Source organism: Protomyctophum parallelum, assembly GCF_964188405.1.
Source record: "Protomyctophum parallelum genome assembly, chromosome: 14".
NCBI lineage: Eukaryota > Metazoa > Chordata > Actinopteri > Myctophiformes > Myctophidae > Protomyctophum > Protomyctophum parallelum.
In genome coordinates this window covers 11,671,768-11,693,006 of record NC_139709.1, presented here as the reverse complement: position 1 = coordinate 11,693,006, position 21,239 = coordinate 11,671,768, and the positions used below count along the sequence as shown (strand labels likewise).

Genomic DNA, 21,239 nt, shown 5'->3' with positions numbered 1-21,239 from the left:
AGTGATTGTCTTTGGTTAGTCTGATGATTACGCACACGCCACATACCCGCATTCTCAGGATATTGCTGTGCACTCACACACACACAGTCTCACACGCACACACACACTCACACACACACACACACACACACACACACACACAAACACACACACAGAGAGACTGGTCAGTAATGTCTCTCTCTCTCTCTCTCCAGTGCTGTGCTGCCATGGCGACCATGGCCCCGCCCATCCCGTTTCTCCTCCTCCTGCTGCTTCAGTTGGCCGACGCCTCCTTCCCCGAGGAGCCCAACCCACTGAGCTACGCCCCCCTGGAGGGTACGTGTGTGTGTGTGTGCGTGTGTGCATGTGTTAGTGCAGAGCAATTAACCAAAAGAAAATTCAAAATTATAGAGCCTCGGTGTGTGTGTGTGTGTGACTGTGTGTGTGTGACTGTGTGTGTGTGTGTGTGTGTGTGTGTGTGTGTGTGTGTGTGTGTGTGTGTGCGTGTGCGTGTGCGTGTGCGTAGCATTGATGGATGGCTCCTCTGTGAGAGTGAGGATGCTGGTTCAAAGGTCACAGCCTTGGCGAGTCTCCGTTTGGGATCGACACACCTTCCTATAGTCCATAAATAAAGATCATCCTCCGCTCTGTATACTAAATGGTACATTTATATGTGCAGCACCTTTACAGACTGCATTACATTACATTATTTATTACATTCACACACCGTCGCCCATCTGCTGCAACTGGGAACTGTCCCTTTTCCCAAGCGACCGAGAGACAGACAGACGTCTTCAAACTCCATCTTGGTCCGTATATCTCTTGCCCTGTAGCCGCGACGACCTTACAGGCGTATGCAAAGGCTCAACTTATGTCACTTAGATAGCATTTTATGTAGACATAGCACTCTATGTATATGCGTAGTTTCGTTATATAGATATTCCACTGTTACGTTCTTAGATAACATATGATTCATGATAACTATTTTTCTGGTATAATATGTATTGGCATGTTTTTTGTTCTTGCTTAATTACGGTAAACACCAGCTCAGTGGCCTTGTGGTTAGAGTGTCCGCTCTGAGACTTGGAGGTTGGGGTTCAATCCCCGGCCGGGTCATACCAAAGACTGTATAAATGGGACCCAATGCCGCCCTGCTTGACACTCAGCATCAAGGGTTGGATTGGGGGTAAGTCCCTGCGACATACTAGCGTCATGTCCATGGGGTGTACTTGTACATCAAGCTGCCTCACGCTACAGAAACAGGAGATAGGCTCCTGCCCTGTGGGCCTCATGGCTCGGCAAGGCTACTTAATTACTGTAAATCGCTCTGGATTAAGAGTGTCTGCTAAATGCCTTAATTGTAAATTCAACAGACAGACAGACAGACAGACACATTGTGAAGTGATGACACAAAGAGATGAGCAGATAAAATTGGAAGCGGAACAGTGTAATATAACATTGATTTGCTGAAATTGGCAGTAACCCACCTGAAAATGTATTTCATTTTCATTAGAGCTGGAGTAGGCCTGTAGACGAGGTTACTGAGGACGCACTCTAAAGAAACAATTACTAATCACATTGTAGAGAATTAACCTTTTCACACAGGAAGAAAAATTGATAAATGAACCGTGAGGATTTCTTTGTTTGGCGCTGTCGCTGCAACTGTTTCTGTTTAACCTTTAGACCTGAGTTAAAAACATTCACTTTGAAATAATATATATTCAAAGATCTGCGCCATATTTTTTTGAGCTTGTAGAATCTGCTATTTTTCAATAGCTACATTATAACATAATGTTTAAAAAAAGGGGTTTCCGCCCAAAATGGCTTAAGGAACACAGTCACCCTGCCTATAGTCTCGATGTGTATATTTCAGCATATCGATGGTCAGCACTAACCTGACTTCGCCAGATGGCGGCAGTATTGAGTTCACCAGTTCCCTCCTCCTGCCTGCATCTGGGCTCTCTCAAGCAGAAACGATGAACCCGGAAGCAGCGGGACAAACATTTGATATCTCCATACTAATTTCGAGTTGTAGTCTTGTTAGGTTGTGTTTACATTAGAGTTGTAGTCTTGTTAGGTTGTGTTTACATTAGAGTTGTAGTCCTGTTAGGTTGTGTTTACATTAGAGTTGTAGTCTTGTTAGGTTGTGTTTACATTAGAGTTGTAGTCTTGTTAGGTTGTGTTTACATTAGAGTTGTAGTCTTTAGTTAGGTTGTGTTTACATTAGAGTTGTAGTCTTTAGTTAGGTTGTGTTTACATTAGAGTTGTAGTCTTGTTAGGTTGTGTTTACATTAGAGTTGTAGTCTTTAGTTAGGTTGTGTTTACATTAGAGTTGTAGTCTTGTTAGGTTGTGTTTACATTAGAGTTGTAGTCTTTAGTTAGGTTGTGTTTACATTAGAGTTGTAGTCTTTAGTTAGGTTGTGTTTACATTAGAGTTGTAGTCTTGTTAGGTTGTGTTTACATTAGAGTTGTAGTCTTTAGTTAGGTTGTGTTTACATTAGAGTTGTAGTCTTGTTAGGTTGTGTTTACATTAGAGTTGTAGTCTTTAGTTAGGTTGTGTTTACATTAGAGTTGTAGTCTTGTTAGGTTGTGTTTACATTAGAGTTGTAGTCTTGTTAGGTTGTGTTTACATTAGAGTTGTAGTCTTGTTAGGTTGTGTTTACATTTGCGCTGTGGCAGCGCTTCAATATGTCATAAGTCTTGCGTTGATCCCGCCTCTAGCGGCCTCATACAGCCTCATATCGCTCCTCTAGCGGCCTCATACAGCCACATATCGCTCCTCTAGCGGCCTCATACAGCCTCATATCGCTCCTCTAGCGGCCTCATACAGCCTCATATCGCTCCTCTAGCGGCCTCATACAGCCTCATATCGCCCCTCTAGCGGCCTCATACAGCCTCATATCGCTCCTCTAGCGGCCTCATACAGCCTCATATCGCTCCTCTAGCGGCCTCATACAGCCTCATATCGCCCCTCTAGCGGCCTCATACAGCCTCATATCGCTCCTCTAGCGGCCTCATACAGCCTCATATCGCCCCTCTAGCGGCCTCATACAGCCTCATATCGCTCCTCTAGCGGCCTCATACAGCCTCATATCGCTCCTCTAGCGGCCTCATACAGCCACATATCGCTCCTCTAGCGGCCTCATACAGCCTCATATCGCTCCTCTAGCGGCCTCATACAGCCACATATCGCTCCTCTAGCGGCCTCATACAGCCTCATATAGCTCCTCTAGCGGCCTCATACAGCCACATATCGCTCCTCTAGCGGCCTCATACAGCCACATATCGCCCCTCTAGCGGCCTCATACAGCCACATATCGCTCCTCTAGCGGCCTCATACAGCCTCATATCGCTCCTCTAGCGGCCTCATACAGCCTCATATCGCTCCTCTAGCGGCCTCATACAGCCTCATATCGCTCCTCTAGCGGCCTCATACAGCCTCATATCGCTCCTCTAGCGGCCTCATACAGCCTCATATCGCTCCTCTAGCGGCCTCATACAGCCACATATCGCTCCTCTAGCGGCCTCATACAGCCTCATATCGCTCCTCTAGCGGCCTCATACAGCCTCATATCGCTCCTCTAGCGGCCTCATACAGCCACATATCGCTCCTCTAGCGGCCTCATACAGCCTCATATCGCTCCTCTAGCGGCCTCATACAGCCTCATATCGCTCCTCTAGCGGCCTCATACAGCCTCATATCGCTCCTCTAGCGGCCTCATACAGCCTCATATCGCCCCTCTAGCGGCCTCATACAGCCGCATATCGCTCCTCTAGCGGCCTCATACAGCCACATATCGCTCCTCTAGCGGCCTCATACAGCCTCATATCGCTCCTCTAGCGGCCTCATACAGCCTCATATCGCTCCTCTAGCGGCCTCATACAGCATCATATCGCTCCTCTAGCGGCCTCATACAGCCTCATATCGCTCCTCTAGCGGCCTCATACAGCCTCATATCGCTCCTCTAGCGGCCTCATACAGCCTCATATCGCCCCTCTAGCGGCCTCATACAGCCTCATATCGCTCCTCTAGCGGCCTCATACAGCCTCATATCGCTCCTCTAGCGGCCTCATACAGCCTCATATCGCTCCTCTAGCGGCCTCATACAGCCTCATATCGCTCCTCTAGCGGCCTCATACAGCCTCATATCGCTCCTCTAGCGGCCTCATACAGCCTCATATCGCTCCTCTAGCGGCCTCATACAGCCGATTATCGCTCCGGCCAGAATTGGACCGGAGCACATCATCTCTGCCTGAGAGTTCCCAGAGTCTCCCTGCTGGCAGAATGCAAATGTTGTCCAGGGGGGGGTGCTCCATAAAACATAGCAATAAATAATGATACTAAACGTATTTTAAAAATACCAGGCAAAATACCAGGCCGTAGTACCACAGAAGATGTTCATTGATTTGTATTGTATTTCTATATCCTGGAGGAGGGACAAAAACGCCGGGACAACGCTCCACACGTCCCAAACTCTTCTCCCTTCTGGCTCCAAAACTGTGGAATGCACTTCCCATTGCAGTCAGAACTGCAGCATCACTCCCAATCTTCCGCCGTAGCCTGAAAACCCACCTTTTCAGACTCCATCATGGCCCATAGCACTTACCCTAACCCCTTAGATAGCATTTCTGTTGGCTTAGATAGCATTTGACACAGACTTATAGCATGTTATGTAGACAGCACTATAATTGTATTGTATATAGTCATAGCACGCCATAGTACATATGTATAGCATAGTAGTGAATATGTATAGTTTATTATGTATAGTGTATGTATAGTTTCATCATATAGATATTCCACTGTTACCTTCTTAGCTTACGCATGTCTCATGATAAATGCTTTTATGTGATGTATTCCCATGCTTTTGTTCTTGCTTAAATGTAAGTCGCTCTGGATTAAGAGCGTCTGCTAAATGCCTAAATTGTAAATTGTAATTGTAAATTGAGGAGGCTGTTCTTCAATCTGTTGATGCTGCCTCCTCCATGCATGGTGGCAACCCTTTGAACAGACACTTCTTTTCTTGTTGGTTGTGTTGTATCGCTTGTTTAATGTTATCTTCCTCAAACGGTGAGTCCCAAATCTCCAATAGTTGATTCTCTAGTTGATTGATGCTTATAGACATCTTGTTAAGTAATGGAGTGTAGCTGACGTCACGTGCCTGCCTGCTCTCAGAGTGTTTTTCTGTACCTGTGAGAAAATAATACAAATAAATATGGTCTCCGTCTTGACTCGGTCTTGCCTCCCGTCAGTCTCGGACTCGACCCCCTCTACTGTACTCTGTATATACTGTTTACATTTCTGACAATATAGTATAGTATTCAATCAATGAATCAGAGAGAGAGAGAGAGAGAGAGAACAAACATTCCTGCTGTGTAATTCCATCCATTATTCATCTCTGATAATAGTAACCCTGACACCAGGTGTTCTTGTGGTTGATGAGGTGTCTGCATTAGCCCATTCTGACCTGAGATCAAATTCTAAAAAAAAATCTGAAAAAGCTGTGTTTCTATGTCAGTCGTTCTTCGATCTTTTTATTTGACCCCAGGAAGAATAGTCTCTGCTGAGGCAGTGACTAATGGGGATCTAAAATAAACAAATAAACAAATAAACCATCTCAGAACTGGGCCAATAGGTTTTTTATATATTTGGCAGCCTATAGGGCATATTTCAACAGTATTTCAACAACTTGCAGGATGCCCAAAACGTCTGGCAAAATAACTGTGCTGTCTTTGCCGTAATTGGTTTGCAGAGCCACATAAGGCGGAGACTACTTACTTTATACCCATACGTAGATATCTAGATGTAGATGTGTAGATAGAGTACTGAGTGACTGAATGTAACCTTACCTGTAGCTTATTTGTTTCCGTGTATTCTCTCCTTTATGTGGACATGAATAAATTGTTTGTTTGTGCGTGTGTGTGCGTGCGTGTGCGTGCGGCGTGCGTCTCCCTCCCTCTCTCTCAGTGGTGAGGAGGTACCCGGTGTTCGTGGGCAGGGCTCATGGTCTGGCTCAGAGACAGGAGCTGCACATCCAGACCGTCCTTCAGGTCAACCGCACGCTCTACATAGGAGCCAGGTAACCCACGGCAACCGCCTCCAGCATCGTCATCATCATCATCGCTGGAACCATCCTTCACTTTCGCAGCATCCATTTAGTGGCCTGTTATACGCACATGGTCTCATCTTCACCTGGCATCCACTGCTAGGGGGACCATATGTCTTTTTGTCGGCCAACTCGCAATCGAGCAAATTCCCATTACACTTGGTTTTGGATGAATTAACTTCACTTAATTGTGTGTGTGTGTGTGTGTGTGTGTGTGTGTGTGTGTGTGTGTGTGTGTGTGTGTGTGTGTGTGTGTGTGTGTGTGTGTGTGTGTGTGTGTGTGTGTGTACTATAGCTGTTGTCATGGTAACGTCATGATTGATGTGTTACAGAGATGATCTGTACAGAGTCGAGCTGGACAACACCATAGGAGACGAGATGTTCTTCAGCAAGGTGAGACCTGTCTGTCTGTCTGTCTGTCTGTCTGCCTGCCTGCCTGCCTTTCTGTGTCTCTATATAGTACACACACACACACAGTCACACACACACACAGAGCTGTGTATAGCTGTGCTCATGGTCATGTCATTGTCATCATTGCTTTGGCAGAAGCGGACGTGGGAATCCAATAAGAATGACATCCGAGTGTGCAGAATGAAGGGCAAACATGAGGTCAGTTCACACTTTAATGTACACACACGCACACACACGCAGACACAGACGCGCGCACACAAACATGCACGCACGCGCACACACACACACACACACGTATTATGACGTTTTTCAGTGGTGATTGTGGCTTCAATGGAGGCAAAACATCACCTGCTTGCAGTAGACCAGGGGTCACATAAAAATCATACTTGTGTGAAGTGAGGGGCATCTGCTAATGTTTGTTTAAGTTTAAAGTGCTGTAAACAAGAATTAAAAGTCCATAGACTTGGCTGCCATTAGGCGTAATTTCAAAAGATAGACGTTGGAGGGGCTATCCGGGCTAGCGCCCCTCAAAGTAAACTATGGACATCAGTTTCTACAGACCGTATAAATTAAGCCTATTTTGCAGCCAAATCCGCCCATCCTTCTATATCCGGTCAGAATTTGCGTCCTCACCTTCGTCTTCAATGTTTATGTTTACACAAACACTAAAAACTGGACATTCATTGTCAATGGCATTTAATGTTTGTGTTAGGACAAAGTTTGTGCACACACACCAAAAGCTGGACATGAGAGGGGCTATATCTATCGCCACATTTTTAAAAATGTAAAAAAAACGTTTCATCTGCAACACAGTTGTATGCAGTATGCAGTGGGGGTCCCTGCTTCATATCTCTCCAGGGGGTCCTTAGCCATTGAAGACCCCTGCAGCAGAAAATCAATACATCCACGCCATCAATCTATAGTTTAGCTGATGTATCTGCCACCCTGCCACCCATAAGAACACCAGGGACAGAGTCTTCTACAGCACATTGTTATGAGAAGTCTCCTATTCTTTTCCTCCCAGCTCGCCCATCGATTTCATTCTGATGAATGGCCATGACAAGCCTTTAGCGAGCCACATATCCATACATAAAGCTTTATTGATCTGAAGTGGAGAAACACAAGCATTTTTGGACCATCGCCTCTTTCCAATGTTTTGGTTTTATTAGTTACCTTTGGCAGGCTTTGCTGATCTGGTCTGGGTCTATTCACCATATTCACACGGCGGCCATTTTGCTATTAAGTTAATGCATATTTGCCGGTCATCCCGAACGCAAAATTTGATATGAGAGCCAAATGTTATGTGAGTATCCGTTGGCCAGATCACTGTTGAATAAAAGACGTCAAGACTCAAAGGAATATCACAGATGAAAGGAGAATGGATGAGAGAGACAATTTACAATTTACAATTTAGGCATTTAGCAGACGCTCTTAATCCAGAGCGACTTACATTTAGGCAAGAACAAAAGCATGGGAATACATCACATAAAAGCATTTATCATGAAACATGCGTAAGCTAAGAAGGTAACAGTGGAATATCTATATGATGAAACTATACATACACTATACATAATAAACTATACATATTCACTACTATGCTATACATATGTACTATGGCGTGCTATGACTATATACAATACAATTATAGTGCTGTCTACATAACATGCTATAAGTCTAAGTCAAATGCTATCTAAGCCAACAGAAATTCTATCTAAGGGGTTAGGGTAAGTGCTATGGGCCATGATGGAGTCTGAAAAGGTGGGTTTTCAGGCTACGGCGGAAGATTGGGAGTGATGCTGCAGTTCTGACTGCAATGGGAAGTGCATTCCACAGTTTTGGAGCCAGAAGGGAGAAGAGTTTGGGACGTGTGGAGCGTTGTCCCGGCGTTTTTAGTGAGGGTACTTCCAGTTTCCCTGCGTTGGCTGATCTGAGTGCGCGGGAGGGTTTGTAGGGTTCAATCATACTTGTAAGATATGGGGGAGCCATACCTTTGGAGAGAGAGAGAGAGAGAGACCCCATCAAAAGCTTGGTGTGTGTGTGTGTGTGTGTGTGTGTGTGTGTGTGTGTGTGTGTGTGTGTGTGTGTGTGTGTGTGTGTGTGTGTGTGTGTGTGTGTGTGTGTGTGTGTGTGTGTGTGTGTGTGTGTGTGTGTGTGTGTGTGTGTGTTTGTGTGTGTGAACAATGGGTGAATGTAATGCACAATCTATGTAAAGCTCTTTGGATAGAGGCGATTTATAAATGCACCGTTTTCCATTCATAACCGCAATGAAAAGTATTGACGAGAGCTTGTGACAAAAGAATCAGAATCAATGTCACATCACAGGTAGCCTATACTAATAAAGACCTGGGTGATATTAATGAAATAATGTTGTTGTGTACGTGTTTGATTCACAGCAGTGTAAATAAGCAGTCTTCTCTAGCAGCGCCGAGACCTTGTGCTTGTATTGTTGTCGTCCTCTTCTAATCCTAGCTGTGCTTCAGAGCTGACGTTTTGGGGTTGTTTTGTTTTGGTTCGTAGGGAGAATGCCGAAACTTCATCAAGGTCTTACTGAGCCAGCACGACGGCCTGTTTGTCTGCGGAACCAACGCCTTCAACCCCCTGTGTGCCAACTACACTGTGGGTATACCTGTCTGTCTGCCTGCCTGCCTGTCTGTCTGCCTGCCTGTCTGTCTGTCTGTCTGTCTGTCTGTCTGTCTGTCTGTCTGTCTGTCTGTCTGTCTGTCTGTCTGTCTGATGAAAAAGATGAAAAAAAAACAGCAACAACAAAACATTGAGTCATGAGGCGCCTGACACACCTGAAAGACAGCTGTCTCTTCGGTGTCTCCCGTGTCACAGACAACCTTGTTCCCTGCTTGTTCCATGGGGGTGGTGGGGGGGGGGGAGGCAGAAGACAGCCAGGGAGCAAGCTTGTCTCCTCAAACCACGTGACTCCCAGCTGCTGTCTTTTATATGTGTCAGGCGCCTAAAAAAAATCCCCTTTCAAACTCATACATAGAGAGAGAGAGAGAGAGAGAAAGGTACACATTTTCCAAAGAGTAAGAATACATTCAGTATCGACTTTGTTAAAACAAAAAAGTAACATTTAACGTCATTAACTTGCGAGACAAAACAAAAGTAAACATAATCATTCGGGTAACCAGTCAGAAACTATACTATGTGAGCACAGTTGATTTGATTTCAACCATATAGTCAAAGTTAAACACATCACCATCCTCTAGTACCGCAGGCAAAGAGTTGCCATTTTGCAAAAGTTTGCCCTTTTACTGAGAAGGCAGACTGTCCTGTCCCTAGAGTTCTTACACTTGGGAACAGTGCACTCACCATTTTGTTGAGGCTCGTGTAGTTGCTCTACCAGAGCTCCAAGTCTGTGAAACATGATTATGTAAACATAAAAAAAAAAGAAAATTGACCACAATGGTGCCATCTCATCTCTTACACAACCCTGTGCCGCTGTCTTTGCAGAGGGACACCCTGGAGATGGTGTCGGAGCCGGTCAGTGGCATGGCACGATGCCCGTACGACCCACGGCACGCCAACGTGGCTCTGTTCGCAGGTGGGACGGTTTTACTTATAATGTCTATATCAGCCCTGGTTTTACTTATAATGATGTCCATATCAGCCCTGGTTTTACTTATAATGATGTCCATATCAGCCCTGGTTTTACTTATAATGTCTATATCAGCCCTGGTTTTACTTATAATGTCTATATCATCCCTGGTTTTACTTATAATGTCTATATCAGCCCTGGTTTTACTTATAATGTCCATATCAGCCCTGGTTTTACTAATGTCTATATCAGTCCTGGTTTTACTTATGATGTCTATTTTATTTTGTTATTTAACCTTTATTTAACCAGTAAAATCACATTGAGACCATAGACCAAAGTGCACGCTGGCCAAGATCAGAGGCAAATAAATGTTACACAGCTCTGCCAGTAACAACAAATACAAGACATGACAAGACAAACATATGACATCCGTAATACCAAAAACACCAAACTACCAGGGAGGCTCAGAGAGAGTCTAAATAGCTAACCAAATACAGACCAAAAAAAGACTAATAAGAACAATACATCAAGAAACTACTAAGCTAATATAAAACTAAGAACACAGTGTCTATATAAGCCCTGGTTTTACTTATTATGATGTCCATATATTAGTTGCTGTGAGAGTGAGGTCTAGCCAACACCAACTCGGGATTCCTGGATCGCTGCCCTCCACAATTTCCTATCCAACATCAGGTTCTTGAGCTCTTCAGTGTTGTCTGACAGCCAAGCTGTCGCGCCGCAGCACGTCTACATATAGATGGTATGCTTCTTTCCCCTCCTGGCTTTGCCCTGGGTTGGCTCCCATAGGGTTAATTTACTTACCTCAAGTTCTGGGTGTCATATCAGCCCTGGTTTTACTGATATGCCTATATTAACCCTGGTTTTACTTATAATGATGTCTACATGGACGGCCATTCTTCAGCCCTGGTTTTACTTATACTAGAGTGCACGGTGCCTGTTGGGCACTGGCCTACTAGGAACGATGCAAGTTGGAAATGAATGCCCCACCCAGTTATTATGTCTGTGTCCCTTTTATGCCCATATATGCAGTTCTTTGTCAGGCATGCCCAAATATGGAGTCTATGTGCAGATGTCAGAACATCATGTGATGTCAGAACAGGTCAGCTCCATATATGGAGATATAGGGGTGATCAGGGCCAGAGCCCGGGCAGAGGCTTGATTGATTGATTGATTGATTGAAGTATGTATTAACAGATTGGAGATTTACAGTACATTTCTAGTGCAACTCAATACAAAACTGTTAACTGTGGACGACACCATAAAGCATTGCACTTGTTTACAATACGGTCCACCATGTTCAATTCATCATAACATTTAGAGACGTACAAATATACACTTCTATATAGCCAAAACAGGAAATCATCATAGAGAAGGTAAAATGAAACCATATACAGTGAGGGGGAAAAGGGGTGGGTGGGGGGTTCAGATTTTGTGCTGGTTCTGGACAACGGTGTATCCGACGGGCTCGACACCGAGCACTGCACCCCCTGTGGGGGTGTGGAACGCATGTGTCGAATTTGAAGTCGGTGGGGAAAACGGTTCTCGAGTTACATGGATTACAAACCTACACGTACAGTATGTATACACACAGAGAATTGGTACATTTATAGATAGATAGATAGATAGATAGAGAGAGAGAGAGAGAGATAGATAGATAGATAGATAGATAGATAGATAGATAGATAGATAGATAGATAGATATATCTGTCTCTGTCTGTCTGACTCTGAGAGTGTACAGGTTCCATTTGTACACACTCAGGGTTAAATTAAAACTGATAATATTACATCAAATGGGGGTCAAATGGTCTAATTATGCATATTGAAGTAAAAATAAATCACACTTGTGACTTGAGTGAAGTGAGGGGTGCCTGGTAATGTTTGTTTAACTGCTCGGCTTCCACTCTGTCTGTTCAAAGTGCTCCAAACAAACATTAAAAGTCCATAGACTTGTCTGCTATATGACGTCATTGCTTTAGAACCACACCATGAAATTTGTATTGGGATTCTTCAGTGATGCTTGCGGAACTCGACTACGTCTCGTTCTTGACCCTCTCGTGTATAATATTCTCACTGAAGTCTAGCCTAGTCTATTAAGAATAAATCCATTATACATTCAACCTTCAAAACAAAACTGACAACAAAAGTCCAGTTGTCAGGCCTTCTGAGCAGATACACACACGCACGCACGCACGCACACATGCACGCTCACACACACACACACACACACACACACACACACACACACATGGTACACACAGTACACACACACTCATGTGTCTCCTTGGGTTTACCTTTACCAGTCATTGTACATTCAGAGCTCTCACTGCAACGTAGTGCTTGTTCGCTTTTAATCTCCCTGACCTTGTGCTATCTCTCCATCTGTGTCTTCTCTTCTGTCTCTCTTCCTTCACTCTGTCTGTCTGTCTGTCTGTCTCTCTCTCTCTGTCTCTCTCTCTCTCTGTCTCTCTCTGTCTCTGTCTCTCTCTCTCTCTCTCTCTCTCTCTCTCTCTCTCTCTCTCTCTCTCTCTCTCTCTCTCTCTCTCTCTCTCTCTCTCTCTCTCTCTCTCTCTCAGATGGCAGTCTCTTCACGGGCACAGTGACAGACTTCCTGGCCATTGACGCAGTGATCTATCGCAGCCTGGGCGACAGCCCCGCCCTGCGCACCGTCAAACACGACTCCAAGTGGTTCCGAGGTAGGCTGAGAAAGCTGCACGCCACGCACCGCACCGCTGAAGAATGTATTAATCCCATGAGAAATGCAGCTTCTCTTGCATGGCTGACGGTTCGCAAGTCAAGAGTCAACCTCCAGTACCCCAAATCTCGGCCAATCGCTCACTCACACTCAGTCACTCCAATATGTGTCTGTGTTACGGTGAAGTTGGTGACCTGCTGAAATATGTCACAATCGTGTAGACAATCGCATAACGTCAGTGTCCGAACGTAAATCATTGTGGTTTGTTCATAAGCAGAGCATAATTTTGGGTAAGTATTTAAAGAACTCCATGTAAGTTATTATGTGAAGTCCACAAGATGGTCACACATTTTGGCAGGTCACACATTTCACCCTAACACCACCATGCTGGTGGAGTGAACGAGTGTAACTGAGCGAGTGGCAGAGATTGTGTGTATTGGAATTTGGACACATTGCAGGTTTACAGGGGAAAATAAGTGATGTTTATTTATTTTTTTATGTTTTGTGGTCTTTTTCCATGAGAAGAGAGAGGATAGAGTGAGTGAGTCAAAGATACAGGATAAACAGGTCCTGTTTACTTACCCAAATCTTGACATTTCGCTTAGACGAGGCGTTCGGATAAATATAAATGTGATGCTTTTGTGCGACGCCGTTAGTTCACAAAGAAACACAGAACGTTTCTTCCTGACAAGCAACGACATAGTGACTTCCACTGCTCTGCTGTAGTACTAATGACTACACGCACTATAACAAGCTCAGTGTCCATTTAACTGGAGTCTAAAGCTCTGAATCCAGCTCAGTGCATCCCCTCTCTGCCCCCTCTCTCTGTCTTCTTACCTCTCTCTCCCAATATCCACAGCAGTGCAGAATAATGGCTTACATTTTCTAATAAGCATATGACACATTTTTTGGGAAAAGCTCGTTTTCGTGATGAGGTGTGCGTGTCATTGACACGGTGGCTCCACTAGAAGTGGGGCATACAGTATAATACATACAGTATGTTTCACACAGAACAGAGTGATGTATTGAGGTTAGTTAGAGCAGCTCCAGCCTATAGGTGGGGTAGCTAATAGAGCGTCGCAGTCCTGCCCCCTTTCAGAACGACGAGTGGCCCAGGAAATGATTCTCCATTGGCTTTTCAAAAAGTATTTATTTAAAGATGGTTACGCCGCGGACAAAGCCAACTCGGATCGTGACCAATCATGACAATAATTACAATGTTTTGGGCCGGCCAAATGATTAGTAAGAAGAAAAACAAAACAAATAGTGTTGTATCCTGCCTTTATTTTCTTCTTTCAAATGATTTGATCGGCACAAAATATTGTGTTTGTTGTCATGATTTGTCACGATCCGAGTTGGCTTTGTATTTATATAAATACTTTTTGAAAAGCCTATGGAGACAATGAATGGAGAATCATTTCCTGGGCCACTCCAAGGACTGTCTAAAGAGGACAAGAAGCGAAGACCGTAAGGGCGCCGCCATGTTGCTCACATGGTGCTCCATGGAAGGAAAGAAACATGCGCAGTTGAGACCAAGGAAGCTGAACGAGGAAGTGATGGCTGCATAAAGCCCATTGCGCATGTTTCTTTCCTTCCATGGAGCACCACGTGAGCAACATGGCGGCGCCCTTACGGTCTCCGCGTCCCGTCCTCTTTAGACAGTCCTTGGGCCACTCGTCGTTCTGAAAGGGGGCGGGACTGCGACGCTCTATAGCTATACGTGTTAACAGTATCACACAGAGTGATGTATTGAGGTTATCTAGTGCAGCTCCAGCCTATAGGTGGGGTAGCTATACGTGTTAACCGCCATCGTAAACCAAACCGGACATAAATGTTTAAGGGTTTAAAACCCCCGGTGGATTGCCTTGAAGCCATTATCAATGTGATTGTTTCTAATACATAGAGCACAGTGTGTTGCGTGCGTGCGTGCGTGCGTGCGTGCGTGCGTGCGTGCGTGCGTGCGTGCGTGCGTGCGTGCGTGCGTGCGTGCGTGCGAGCGAGCGAGCAGCCGATGACCTCACACGTCGATGCCGTGTTGGTTAGTCGTAATCAGTGGCATAAAGTAACTAACTTTAAGTACTGTACTTTAGTATAATTTTGAGGTATTTGTACTTTACTTGATTGTTTCCAATTTCCAATACTTCTAGTCAAATATTGCACTTTTACTAAACTTTAGTATAGTTTGACTTTGATTACTATTACAAAATAAACATACATTAACCACTTATATAATACATATACTGTATTTTTTATACTTATACACAAAATATGGTTCTACATTTTGAAAACTTGTGAAATTAGACATGATGCCGATAGTTTTTACTTACTTTTACAGAATTTAATTTTTAATTATTTTACTTGTAATAACGGAATATTTATACATTGCCGTATTGATACATGTGAAACATGTGAGTACTACTGTATTCTGATATAGTAATACAGGAACGGGTTATGATCATCCTCATCATACACCCCTTTGGAAATTGCACTGTATGCACGTTTACCTCTGCATGCAGGAGAGGAGTGTTGAGGGAGGAGGACTGTTCTCCTCTCCAGCTATAGGGAAGGAGACCTTGCACCAAATGAAGGATTCTCAGTATCTCAGGGGTCTTGTTCACGTGAGGGGTGTGTGTGTGTGGGGGGGGGGGGGGGGGCATGGGGGGTAGTTCGGCGGGAGAATGGGAGCATCAAGAGCGGTATACTGCAGCGTTGTGGTGTACTGCACTGTTGTGATGAATTGAGAGGCAGAGCTATATCATATACGCTGTTCCTGCTCCGTCATGACCCACAGAATAAGATCCCATGGATACATAGCAGCCACAATGATCACAATGAGTACTGGTTGGTTATAGGACAAAGATCTACACTATAGCTGAATATAGGAGGGGCTAGCGGCCCTCGAAATTACAAAAATAACGCTCATCTTTTGCTTTCTCTAATCAACCTTAGTGGTAAAAAATCACACCCATGTGAGTCTAACTCATGTTGATTAGGTGATGTAATGGTGATGTAAAACAAACGGTACAAACATTAAACACCATTAACAATAAAGAGACAATCTTAAATGAGTGTGTGTGTGTGTGTGTGTGTGTGTGTGTGTGTGTGTGTGTGTGTGTGTGTGTGTGTGTGTGTGTGTGTGTGTGTGTGTGTGTGTGTGTGTGTGTGTGTGTGTGTGTGTGTGTGTGTGTGTGAATGGGTGAATGTAATGCACAATCATATGTAAAGCGCCTTGGATAAAGGCGCTATATAAATGCACCATTTACCATTTACTTTGTCAGTGCAGTGGAGTGATGGTTGTTATGTCATGTTATTATGTATTTCCAGAGCCCTACTATATGGTGGTTATGTCATGTTATTATGATGTATTTCCAGAGCCCTACTTCGTCAGCGCAGTGGAGTGGGGAGCTCACATCTACTTCTTCTTCAGAGAGATGGCCATGGAGTTCCATCACCTGGAGAAGGTGCTGTCCGTCTGTCTGTCTGTCTGTCTGTCTGTCTGTCTGTCTGTCTGTCTGTCTGTCTGTCTGCATACAGTTGCCTTCATTCGTTTTAAATTTAAATTTAAATTTAATTTTTTTTTTTGTACTTTTTCTCCAAAGCAATTAAAATGTTACCAGACTTTCATGAATGAATGAGTCAACGTGGGCTAAACATCTTTGCATTGGTTCATTCATAAAAGCATGTCACTCACCAATCAATCCTCTTTTCAGGAACTAATTAAGATAGATCTTTCTAATCAATCCATGCTGTTAGACATAAATAGTTTAATAAATAACCATAACCACTAAATTATATTTAGGGTGTCAGATTATATATTTTTAACCGTGGTTCGCAAACGTGTTCATCTCAAGCTTGGTTACCCTTGGTTAGGGTTAGTGTATAGCCTGGGCACCATTTCATTTCGGTATATGATCCGGGCGGGAGCGGATGATATCGTACAGGCAGGAACAACAGGCGGCAACTTCCTTTTCCCTCAAACCGATTTTTCTCAATAAAGGCTGCAGGCTACGAGAGCTTTTATTGAGGGAAAAGGAAGGAACCTTCCTTTTCCCTCAATAAAGTTGAAGCCTGTTGTTCCTGCCTGTCGACTACAAAACAATACTACAACATGACGTAACAATATCATCCGCTCCCGACAGGATCATACAGACTTTTGAAACAGAGACCAGGCTTTCCTCCGAGGTGGTGGAAAGCCTGGTGAGGCGAGGTTAGGGTTAGTATAAGCAAGCACAGAACAAAGAATGTTTGCTTTGGCCATCTTGGTTGAAGAAGAGCTTTGGCCATCCGTGCTGCAGGTGATGGTGTCCCGCGTGGCCCGCGTGTGCAAGGCGGACCTGGGCGGCTCGCAGCGCGTGCTGGAGAAGCAGTGGACGTCCTTCCTGAAGGCCCGTCTCAACTGCTCCGTCCCCGGAGACTCTCACTTCTACTTCAACCTGCTGCACGCCACCAGCCCCGTCATCCACATGCAGGGGAGGGACGTGATCCTGGGCCTGTTCTCCACCCCGCCCAACAGGTACCGTATGGCCCACACACACACACACGCGCACACGCACACACACACGCACACCCCGCCCAACAGGTACCGTACGACCCACACACCTCACACATACACACGCACGCACGCACACACACACCCTACAGGTACCGTACGACCCACACACCCACACACGCACACGCACACGCACATGCACACGCACACTCACACTCACACGCCCAACCAACAGGTACCATATGACCAGTGTTGGGACGTAACGCATTACAAGTAACGCATTATTGTGACGTCGTTATTTTCGGCAGTAACTCGTACTGTATCGCATTGTTGTTTTTTAATTCAGTAACTCAGTTATACCCGTTACTGTGTGTGTGTGTGTGTGTGTGTGTGTGTGTGTGTGTGTGTGTGTGTGTGTGTGTGTGTGTGTGTGTGTGTGTGTGTGTGTGTGTGTGTGTGTGTGTGTGTGTGTGTGTGTGTGTGTGTGTGTGTGTGTGTGTGTGCGTGTGCGTGCGCGCGCGTGCGTGCGTGCGTGCGTAATAATCAAACCAATTAAGTAATTGTCTGGTGTTTGTCTTACTTTAATGTTCATGAAATGTTTATGAATCCAGACTCAAATTAGTATTGCCACCACCACCAATTGTTGTTGGAACCCCATTAGCTAATACCTTAGTATAGCAAACGACATGGGATATTTCTTTAATTTCTTTTTAAAATCTGATGTACTTGTTGCCTGTCTGATTTGTGATGGAAGACTGTCATTGCTTTCATTTTTAGTCTGTGTATTACTGTGTGTTGCATTGCATTCGTTCTTTGAGATGGGAAACGTAAAGAGACCTTGTGATGAATGTCTGGTATTGTAGGTGTGTTCATCAGAGCTGAACTTCAGCCTGTAAATACAGGACAGCCGGGACTGTAGATGGAATAATTAGGGGTGCACGATTATGAAATTATGACCGATATCCGATCTCCGATTATTTGCAGGGTCATATCTGCCGATATTGATTCTGACCGATTCCGATAATATACAGAGGACCACAATGGAAACAAGCATACAGCCAGGGCCTATAGGGGTTGGCCCAAAGCTTATGTTAATAAGTGCCGTGGCTCAGGAGGGTGTACCTCCTTAGCCACAGCCGCCCAGCCGAATATACATGTATATTCTTTCAGAGTGAACGTTTTTAACTCCCATGCAGCATCCCAGGCTCCGCGGTGTGTGTGTTCGACATGCAGCAGCTGGCACACGTCTTCGAGGGACGCTTCAAGGAGCAGAAATCGCCAGAATCCATCTGGACGCCCGTACCGGACGAAGCCATCCCCAAACCCAGGTAGTGGAACCTATGCCTATGCCCAGCTTTGAGTGTTTGTGTGAACACAAACATTGAAGACTAAAAGTGACTCAGGACGCAAATTGTGCTTGGCCGGCGTGATTGGGTGGGAGATGTGCCATTGGTTGAGAATGAGATGATGTATGATGACATATAAGCGCCCCTCACTTCACAGGGGTGTGATTTTATATTTCTGACTCATACTCCTGATATGAGGGGGACTTAATAGGCTAACCTTTTCATAAAGCTATTTAAATGGGATATTAAGTTATTTTCATAACTAATATACAATTAAAATAGTGCCATATGTCGTTGCTTACAGTACACTGGACATCTCTAAAGTTTTTGTGCCCAAAAATATTTTAAGTGAAAGTGTAAACATCACACTTGTGTGAAGTGAGGGGTGCTCTTATCATACTACATCATCATACATCATCTCATTCCGGCCAATCAGAATTTGCGTCCTCACAAACACGAACATTGAAGGCACAATGTTTGTGTTATGCAATGTTTGTGTTTACACAAACACTCAATTCATTGTCAATGGCATTTAACCCATTCTGGACGGGAATCCCTTTTGGTGTTTCAAGCAATATGTTATACTTTAGCTATTGAAAAATAGCAGATCTACAGATCTATCTATCTATCTATCTATCTATCTATCTATCTATCTATCTATCTATCTATCTATCTATCTATCTATCTATCTATCTATCTATCTATCTATCTATGAGCTTGTAGGTCTACTATTTTTTTTTCATCGGGAAAATGTAGTGCATGCGCTGTTTGTAATTTGTTTGGTGCCTTTGGTTGGGAATTTTGAATGTCTCTCTCTCTCTCTCTCTCTCTCTCTCTCTCTCTCTCTCTCTCTCTGTCTATGTCTCTCTACCAGGCCAGGGGGCTGTGCTGTGGAGGGCAGCAGGTTCAGTACGTCCACCACACTTCCAGACGAGGTGCTGAACTTCGTGAAGACCCACCCTCTGATGGACGACACCGTGCCTCTGCTGGGCCACCGGCCCTGGGTGGTCAAAACCATGGGCAGGTACATACCAGAGAGAGTTTTCTGAAAAAGCTATGTTTCTATGTCAGTCGTTCTTTGATTTTTCAAAAATAGCAGACCTACAAGCTATGAGCTTGGGTTAATCCATTTAGACAGTACGACGTGTGGGAACGTCATAACTAATCCAACAGGCTTTTAGGACACGTACAGTACACATGTCCTAGCGCATTTTCATCAATGACAAACGAGAGAAAAATATTCAGATTTTTTTATTTTCTTTATTTTTTTAGTTGGCCTCCATGGCCACCTTGCTCTTCGCGCACATGTGTTGTCGTTCACTTCCCTGTATGTATACGGATCAGAAAGAATGCCTCGTATCTGCTAATCTAGGGAGCTCTCCATGGTTTTGACCAGAAGGATATACTAAGCTCTTCATTTCTGACTTCTGACCTGCCTCTCGTTCAAAATATCAACGCGAGGGATTATTCAGTGACTTTATCGTAACGATAGAGAGGTAAGCAAGCAAGAATATGTCTCCCGTCTCTTGTCCGGAATGGAAGGGGCTATACCATTGAAGACATAAAGACATAAAGGCTAATACTATAGTTGACCTATATCCATGGATCATCTACCTCCAGGTACCAGCTGACAGCCATGGTGGTGGACACGGAGGCGGGGCCTCACAGGAACTGGACGGTGATGTTCCTGGGTTCCACGCGAGGAACCATCCTCAAGTTCCTGATGGTCCCCAACACGGACTCTGTGACGTCGCACAACAGCGTGTTCCTGGAGGAGGTGGAGGGCTTCAACCCTGAGAAGTGAGTCGTGCTCCTTCACACTGTCCTCCGTCTGCTTCCTCCCTCCTTTCACCCATTTAGAGCTGAGGACGATTCTACAAATGTCTTCTAAATCCAGACAGTTTTCTGAGAAACCCCATATGTTTCTATGTCAGTGGTTCTCAAACATATTCATGTCAAGGACTCCAGATATATATATGGCATTGGCCGCTGACCCCCATCTGAAAATATGTTGTTCCAGGGACCCACATCTGAAAAGACAGTCACCATGAGAACATAAAATCATATACAATAAATCACAAAAAAATCATAAAAATCACTAAACAATCACTAAAAATCACTAAAAAACCACAAAAGAATCACTAAGAATCACTAGAAAATCACTAAGAAAATCTAAAGAAATCTATTTATTACAGCCGTAGGTTGCTTATTGATTAACAAATCATAGAAAAGGACTATTTGACAGTCATTGGACAGTCATTGGAACTCCATGTAGAGGTCCAGATCTACAAGCTGATGATGCAACACGTTTGTGTTGCTTTTGGACAGGCTATTTTCACAATGGGTTTTTTTGCGTTGTACTCATACGGCAAAGTAGAAAGTAAAGTTGAAAATATGGAAATACAAAGGTCTCTGCCCGCCAGAGAGGTGATATAAATCACCTGCACCTGATGGCTTTAATTCACAGCCTATGCTTTAATTACTCCCTGATGGTTCGTCAGGCTGATGTAATAATGGTGCTTCCTGCTTGATAAGCGCTAATGCTGCTGCTGCAGTCTGTCTGTCTGCTCCGTCCGTCCGTCCGTGAATGTGACATTTTTGTGGACTACTCTATGTGGCTGATACTCTTTGCATCGTATCTGATGTACAA

The 21,239-nt window shown here is 44.4% G+C and overlaps 1 protein-coding gene across 1 annotated transcript in view; it reads left to right on the top strand.

Moving 5' to 3' along the window:
* Window positions 1-200: 200 nt before the first annotated feature.
* LOC310871118 (semaphorin-6B-like) overlaps window positions 201-21,239 on the top strand; it is a gene marked incomplete at its 3' end in the record, with an annotated part of 30,399 nt that continues 9,360 nt past the window's right edge. The window contains exons 1-12 of the mRNA XM_083782607.1: window positions 201-315; window positions 5,945-6,056; window positions 6,416-6,476; window positions 6,630-6,692; window positions 9,012-9,110; window positions 9,957-10,047; window positions 12,636-12,755; window positions 16,127-16,215; window positions 17,050-17,267; window positions 18,440-18,571; window positions 19,464-19,613; window positions 20,210-20,389. Of these exons, the coding sequence (XP_083638733.1) occupies window positions 207-315; window positions 5,945-6,056; window positions 6,416-6,476; window positions 6,630-6,692; window positions 9,012-9,110; window positions 9,957-10,047; window positions 12,636-12,755; window positions 16,127-16,215; window positions 17,050-17,267; window positions 18,440-18,571; window positions 19,464-19,613; window positions 20,210-20,389 (1,424 nt within the window). The 5' untranslated portion in view covers window positions 201-206. The remainder of the gene's footprint in view (window positions 316-5,944; window positions 6,057-6,415; window positions 6,477-6,629; window positions 6,693-9,011; window positions 9,111-9,956; window positions 10,048-12,635; window positions 12,756-16,126; window positions 16,216-17,049; window positions 17,268-18,439; window positions 18,572-19,463; window positions 19,614-20,209; window positions 20,390-21,239) is intronic.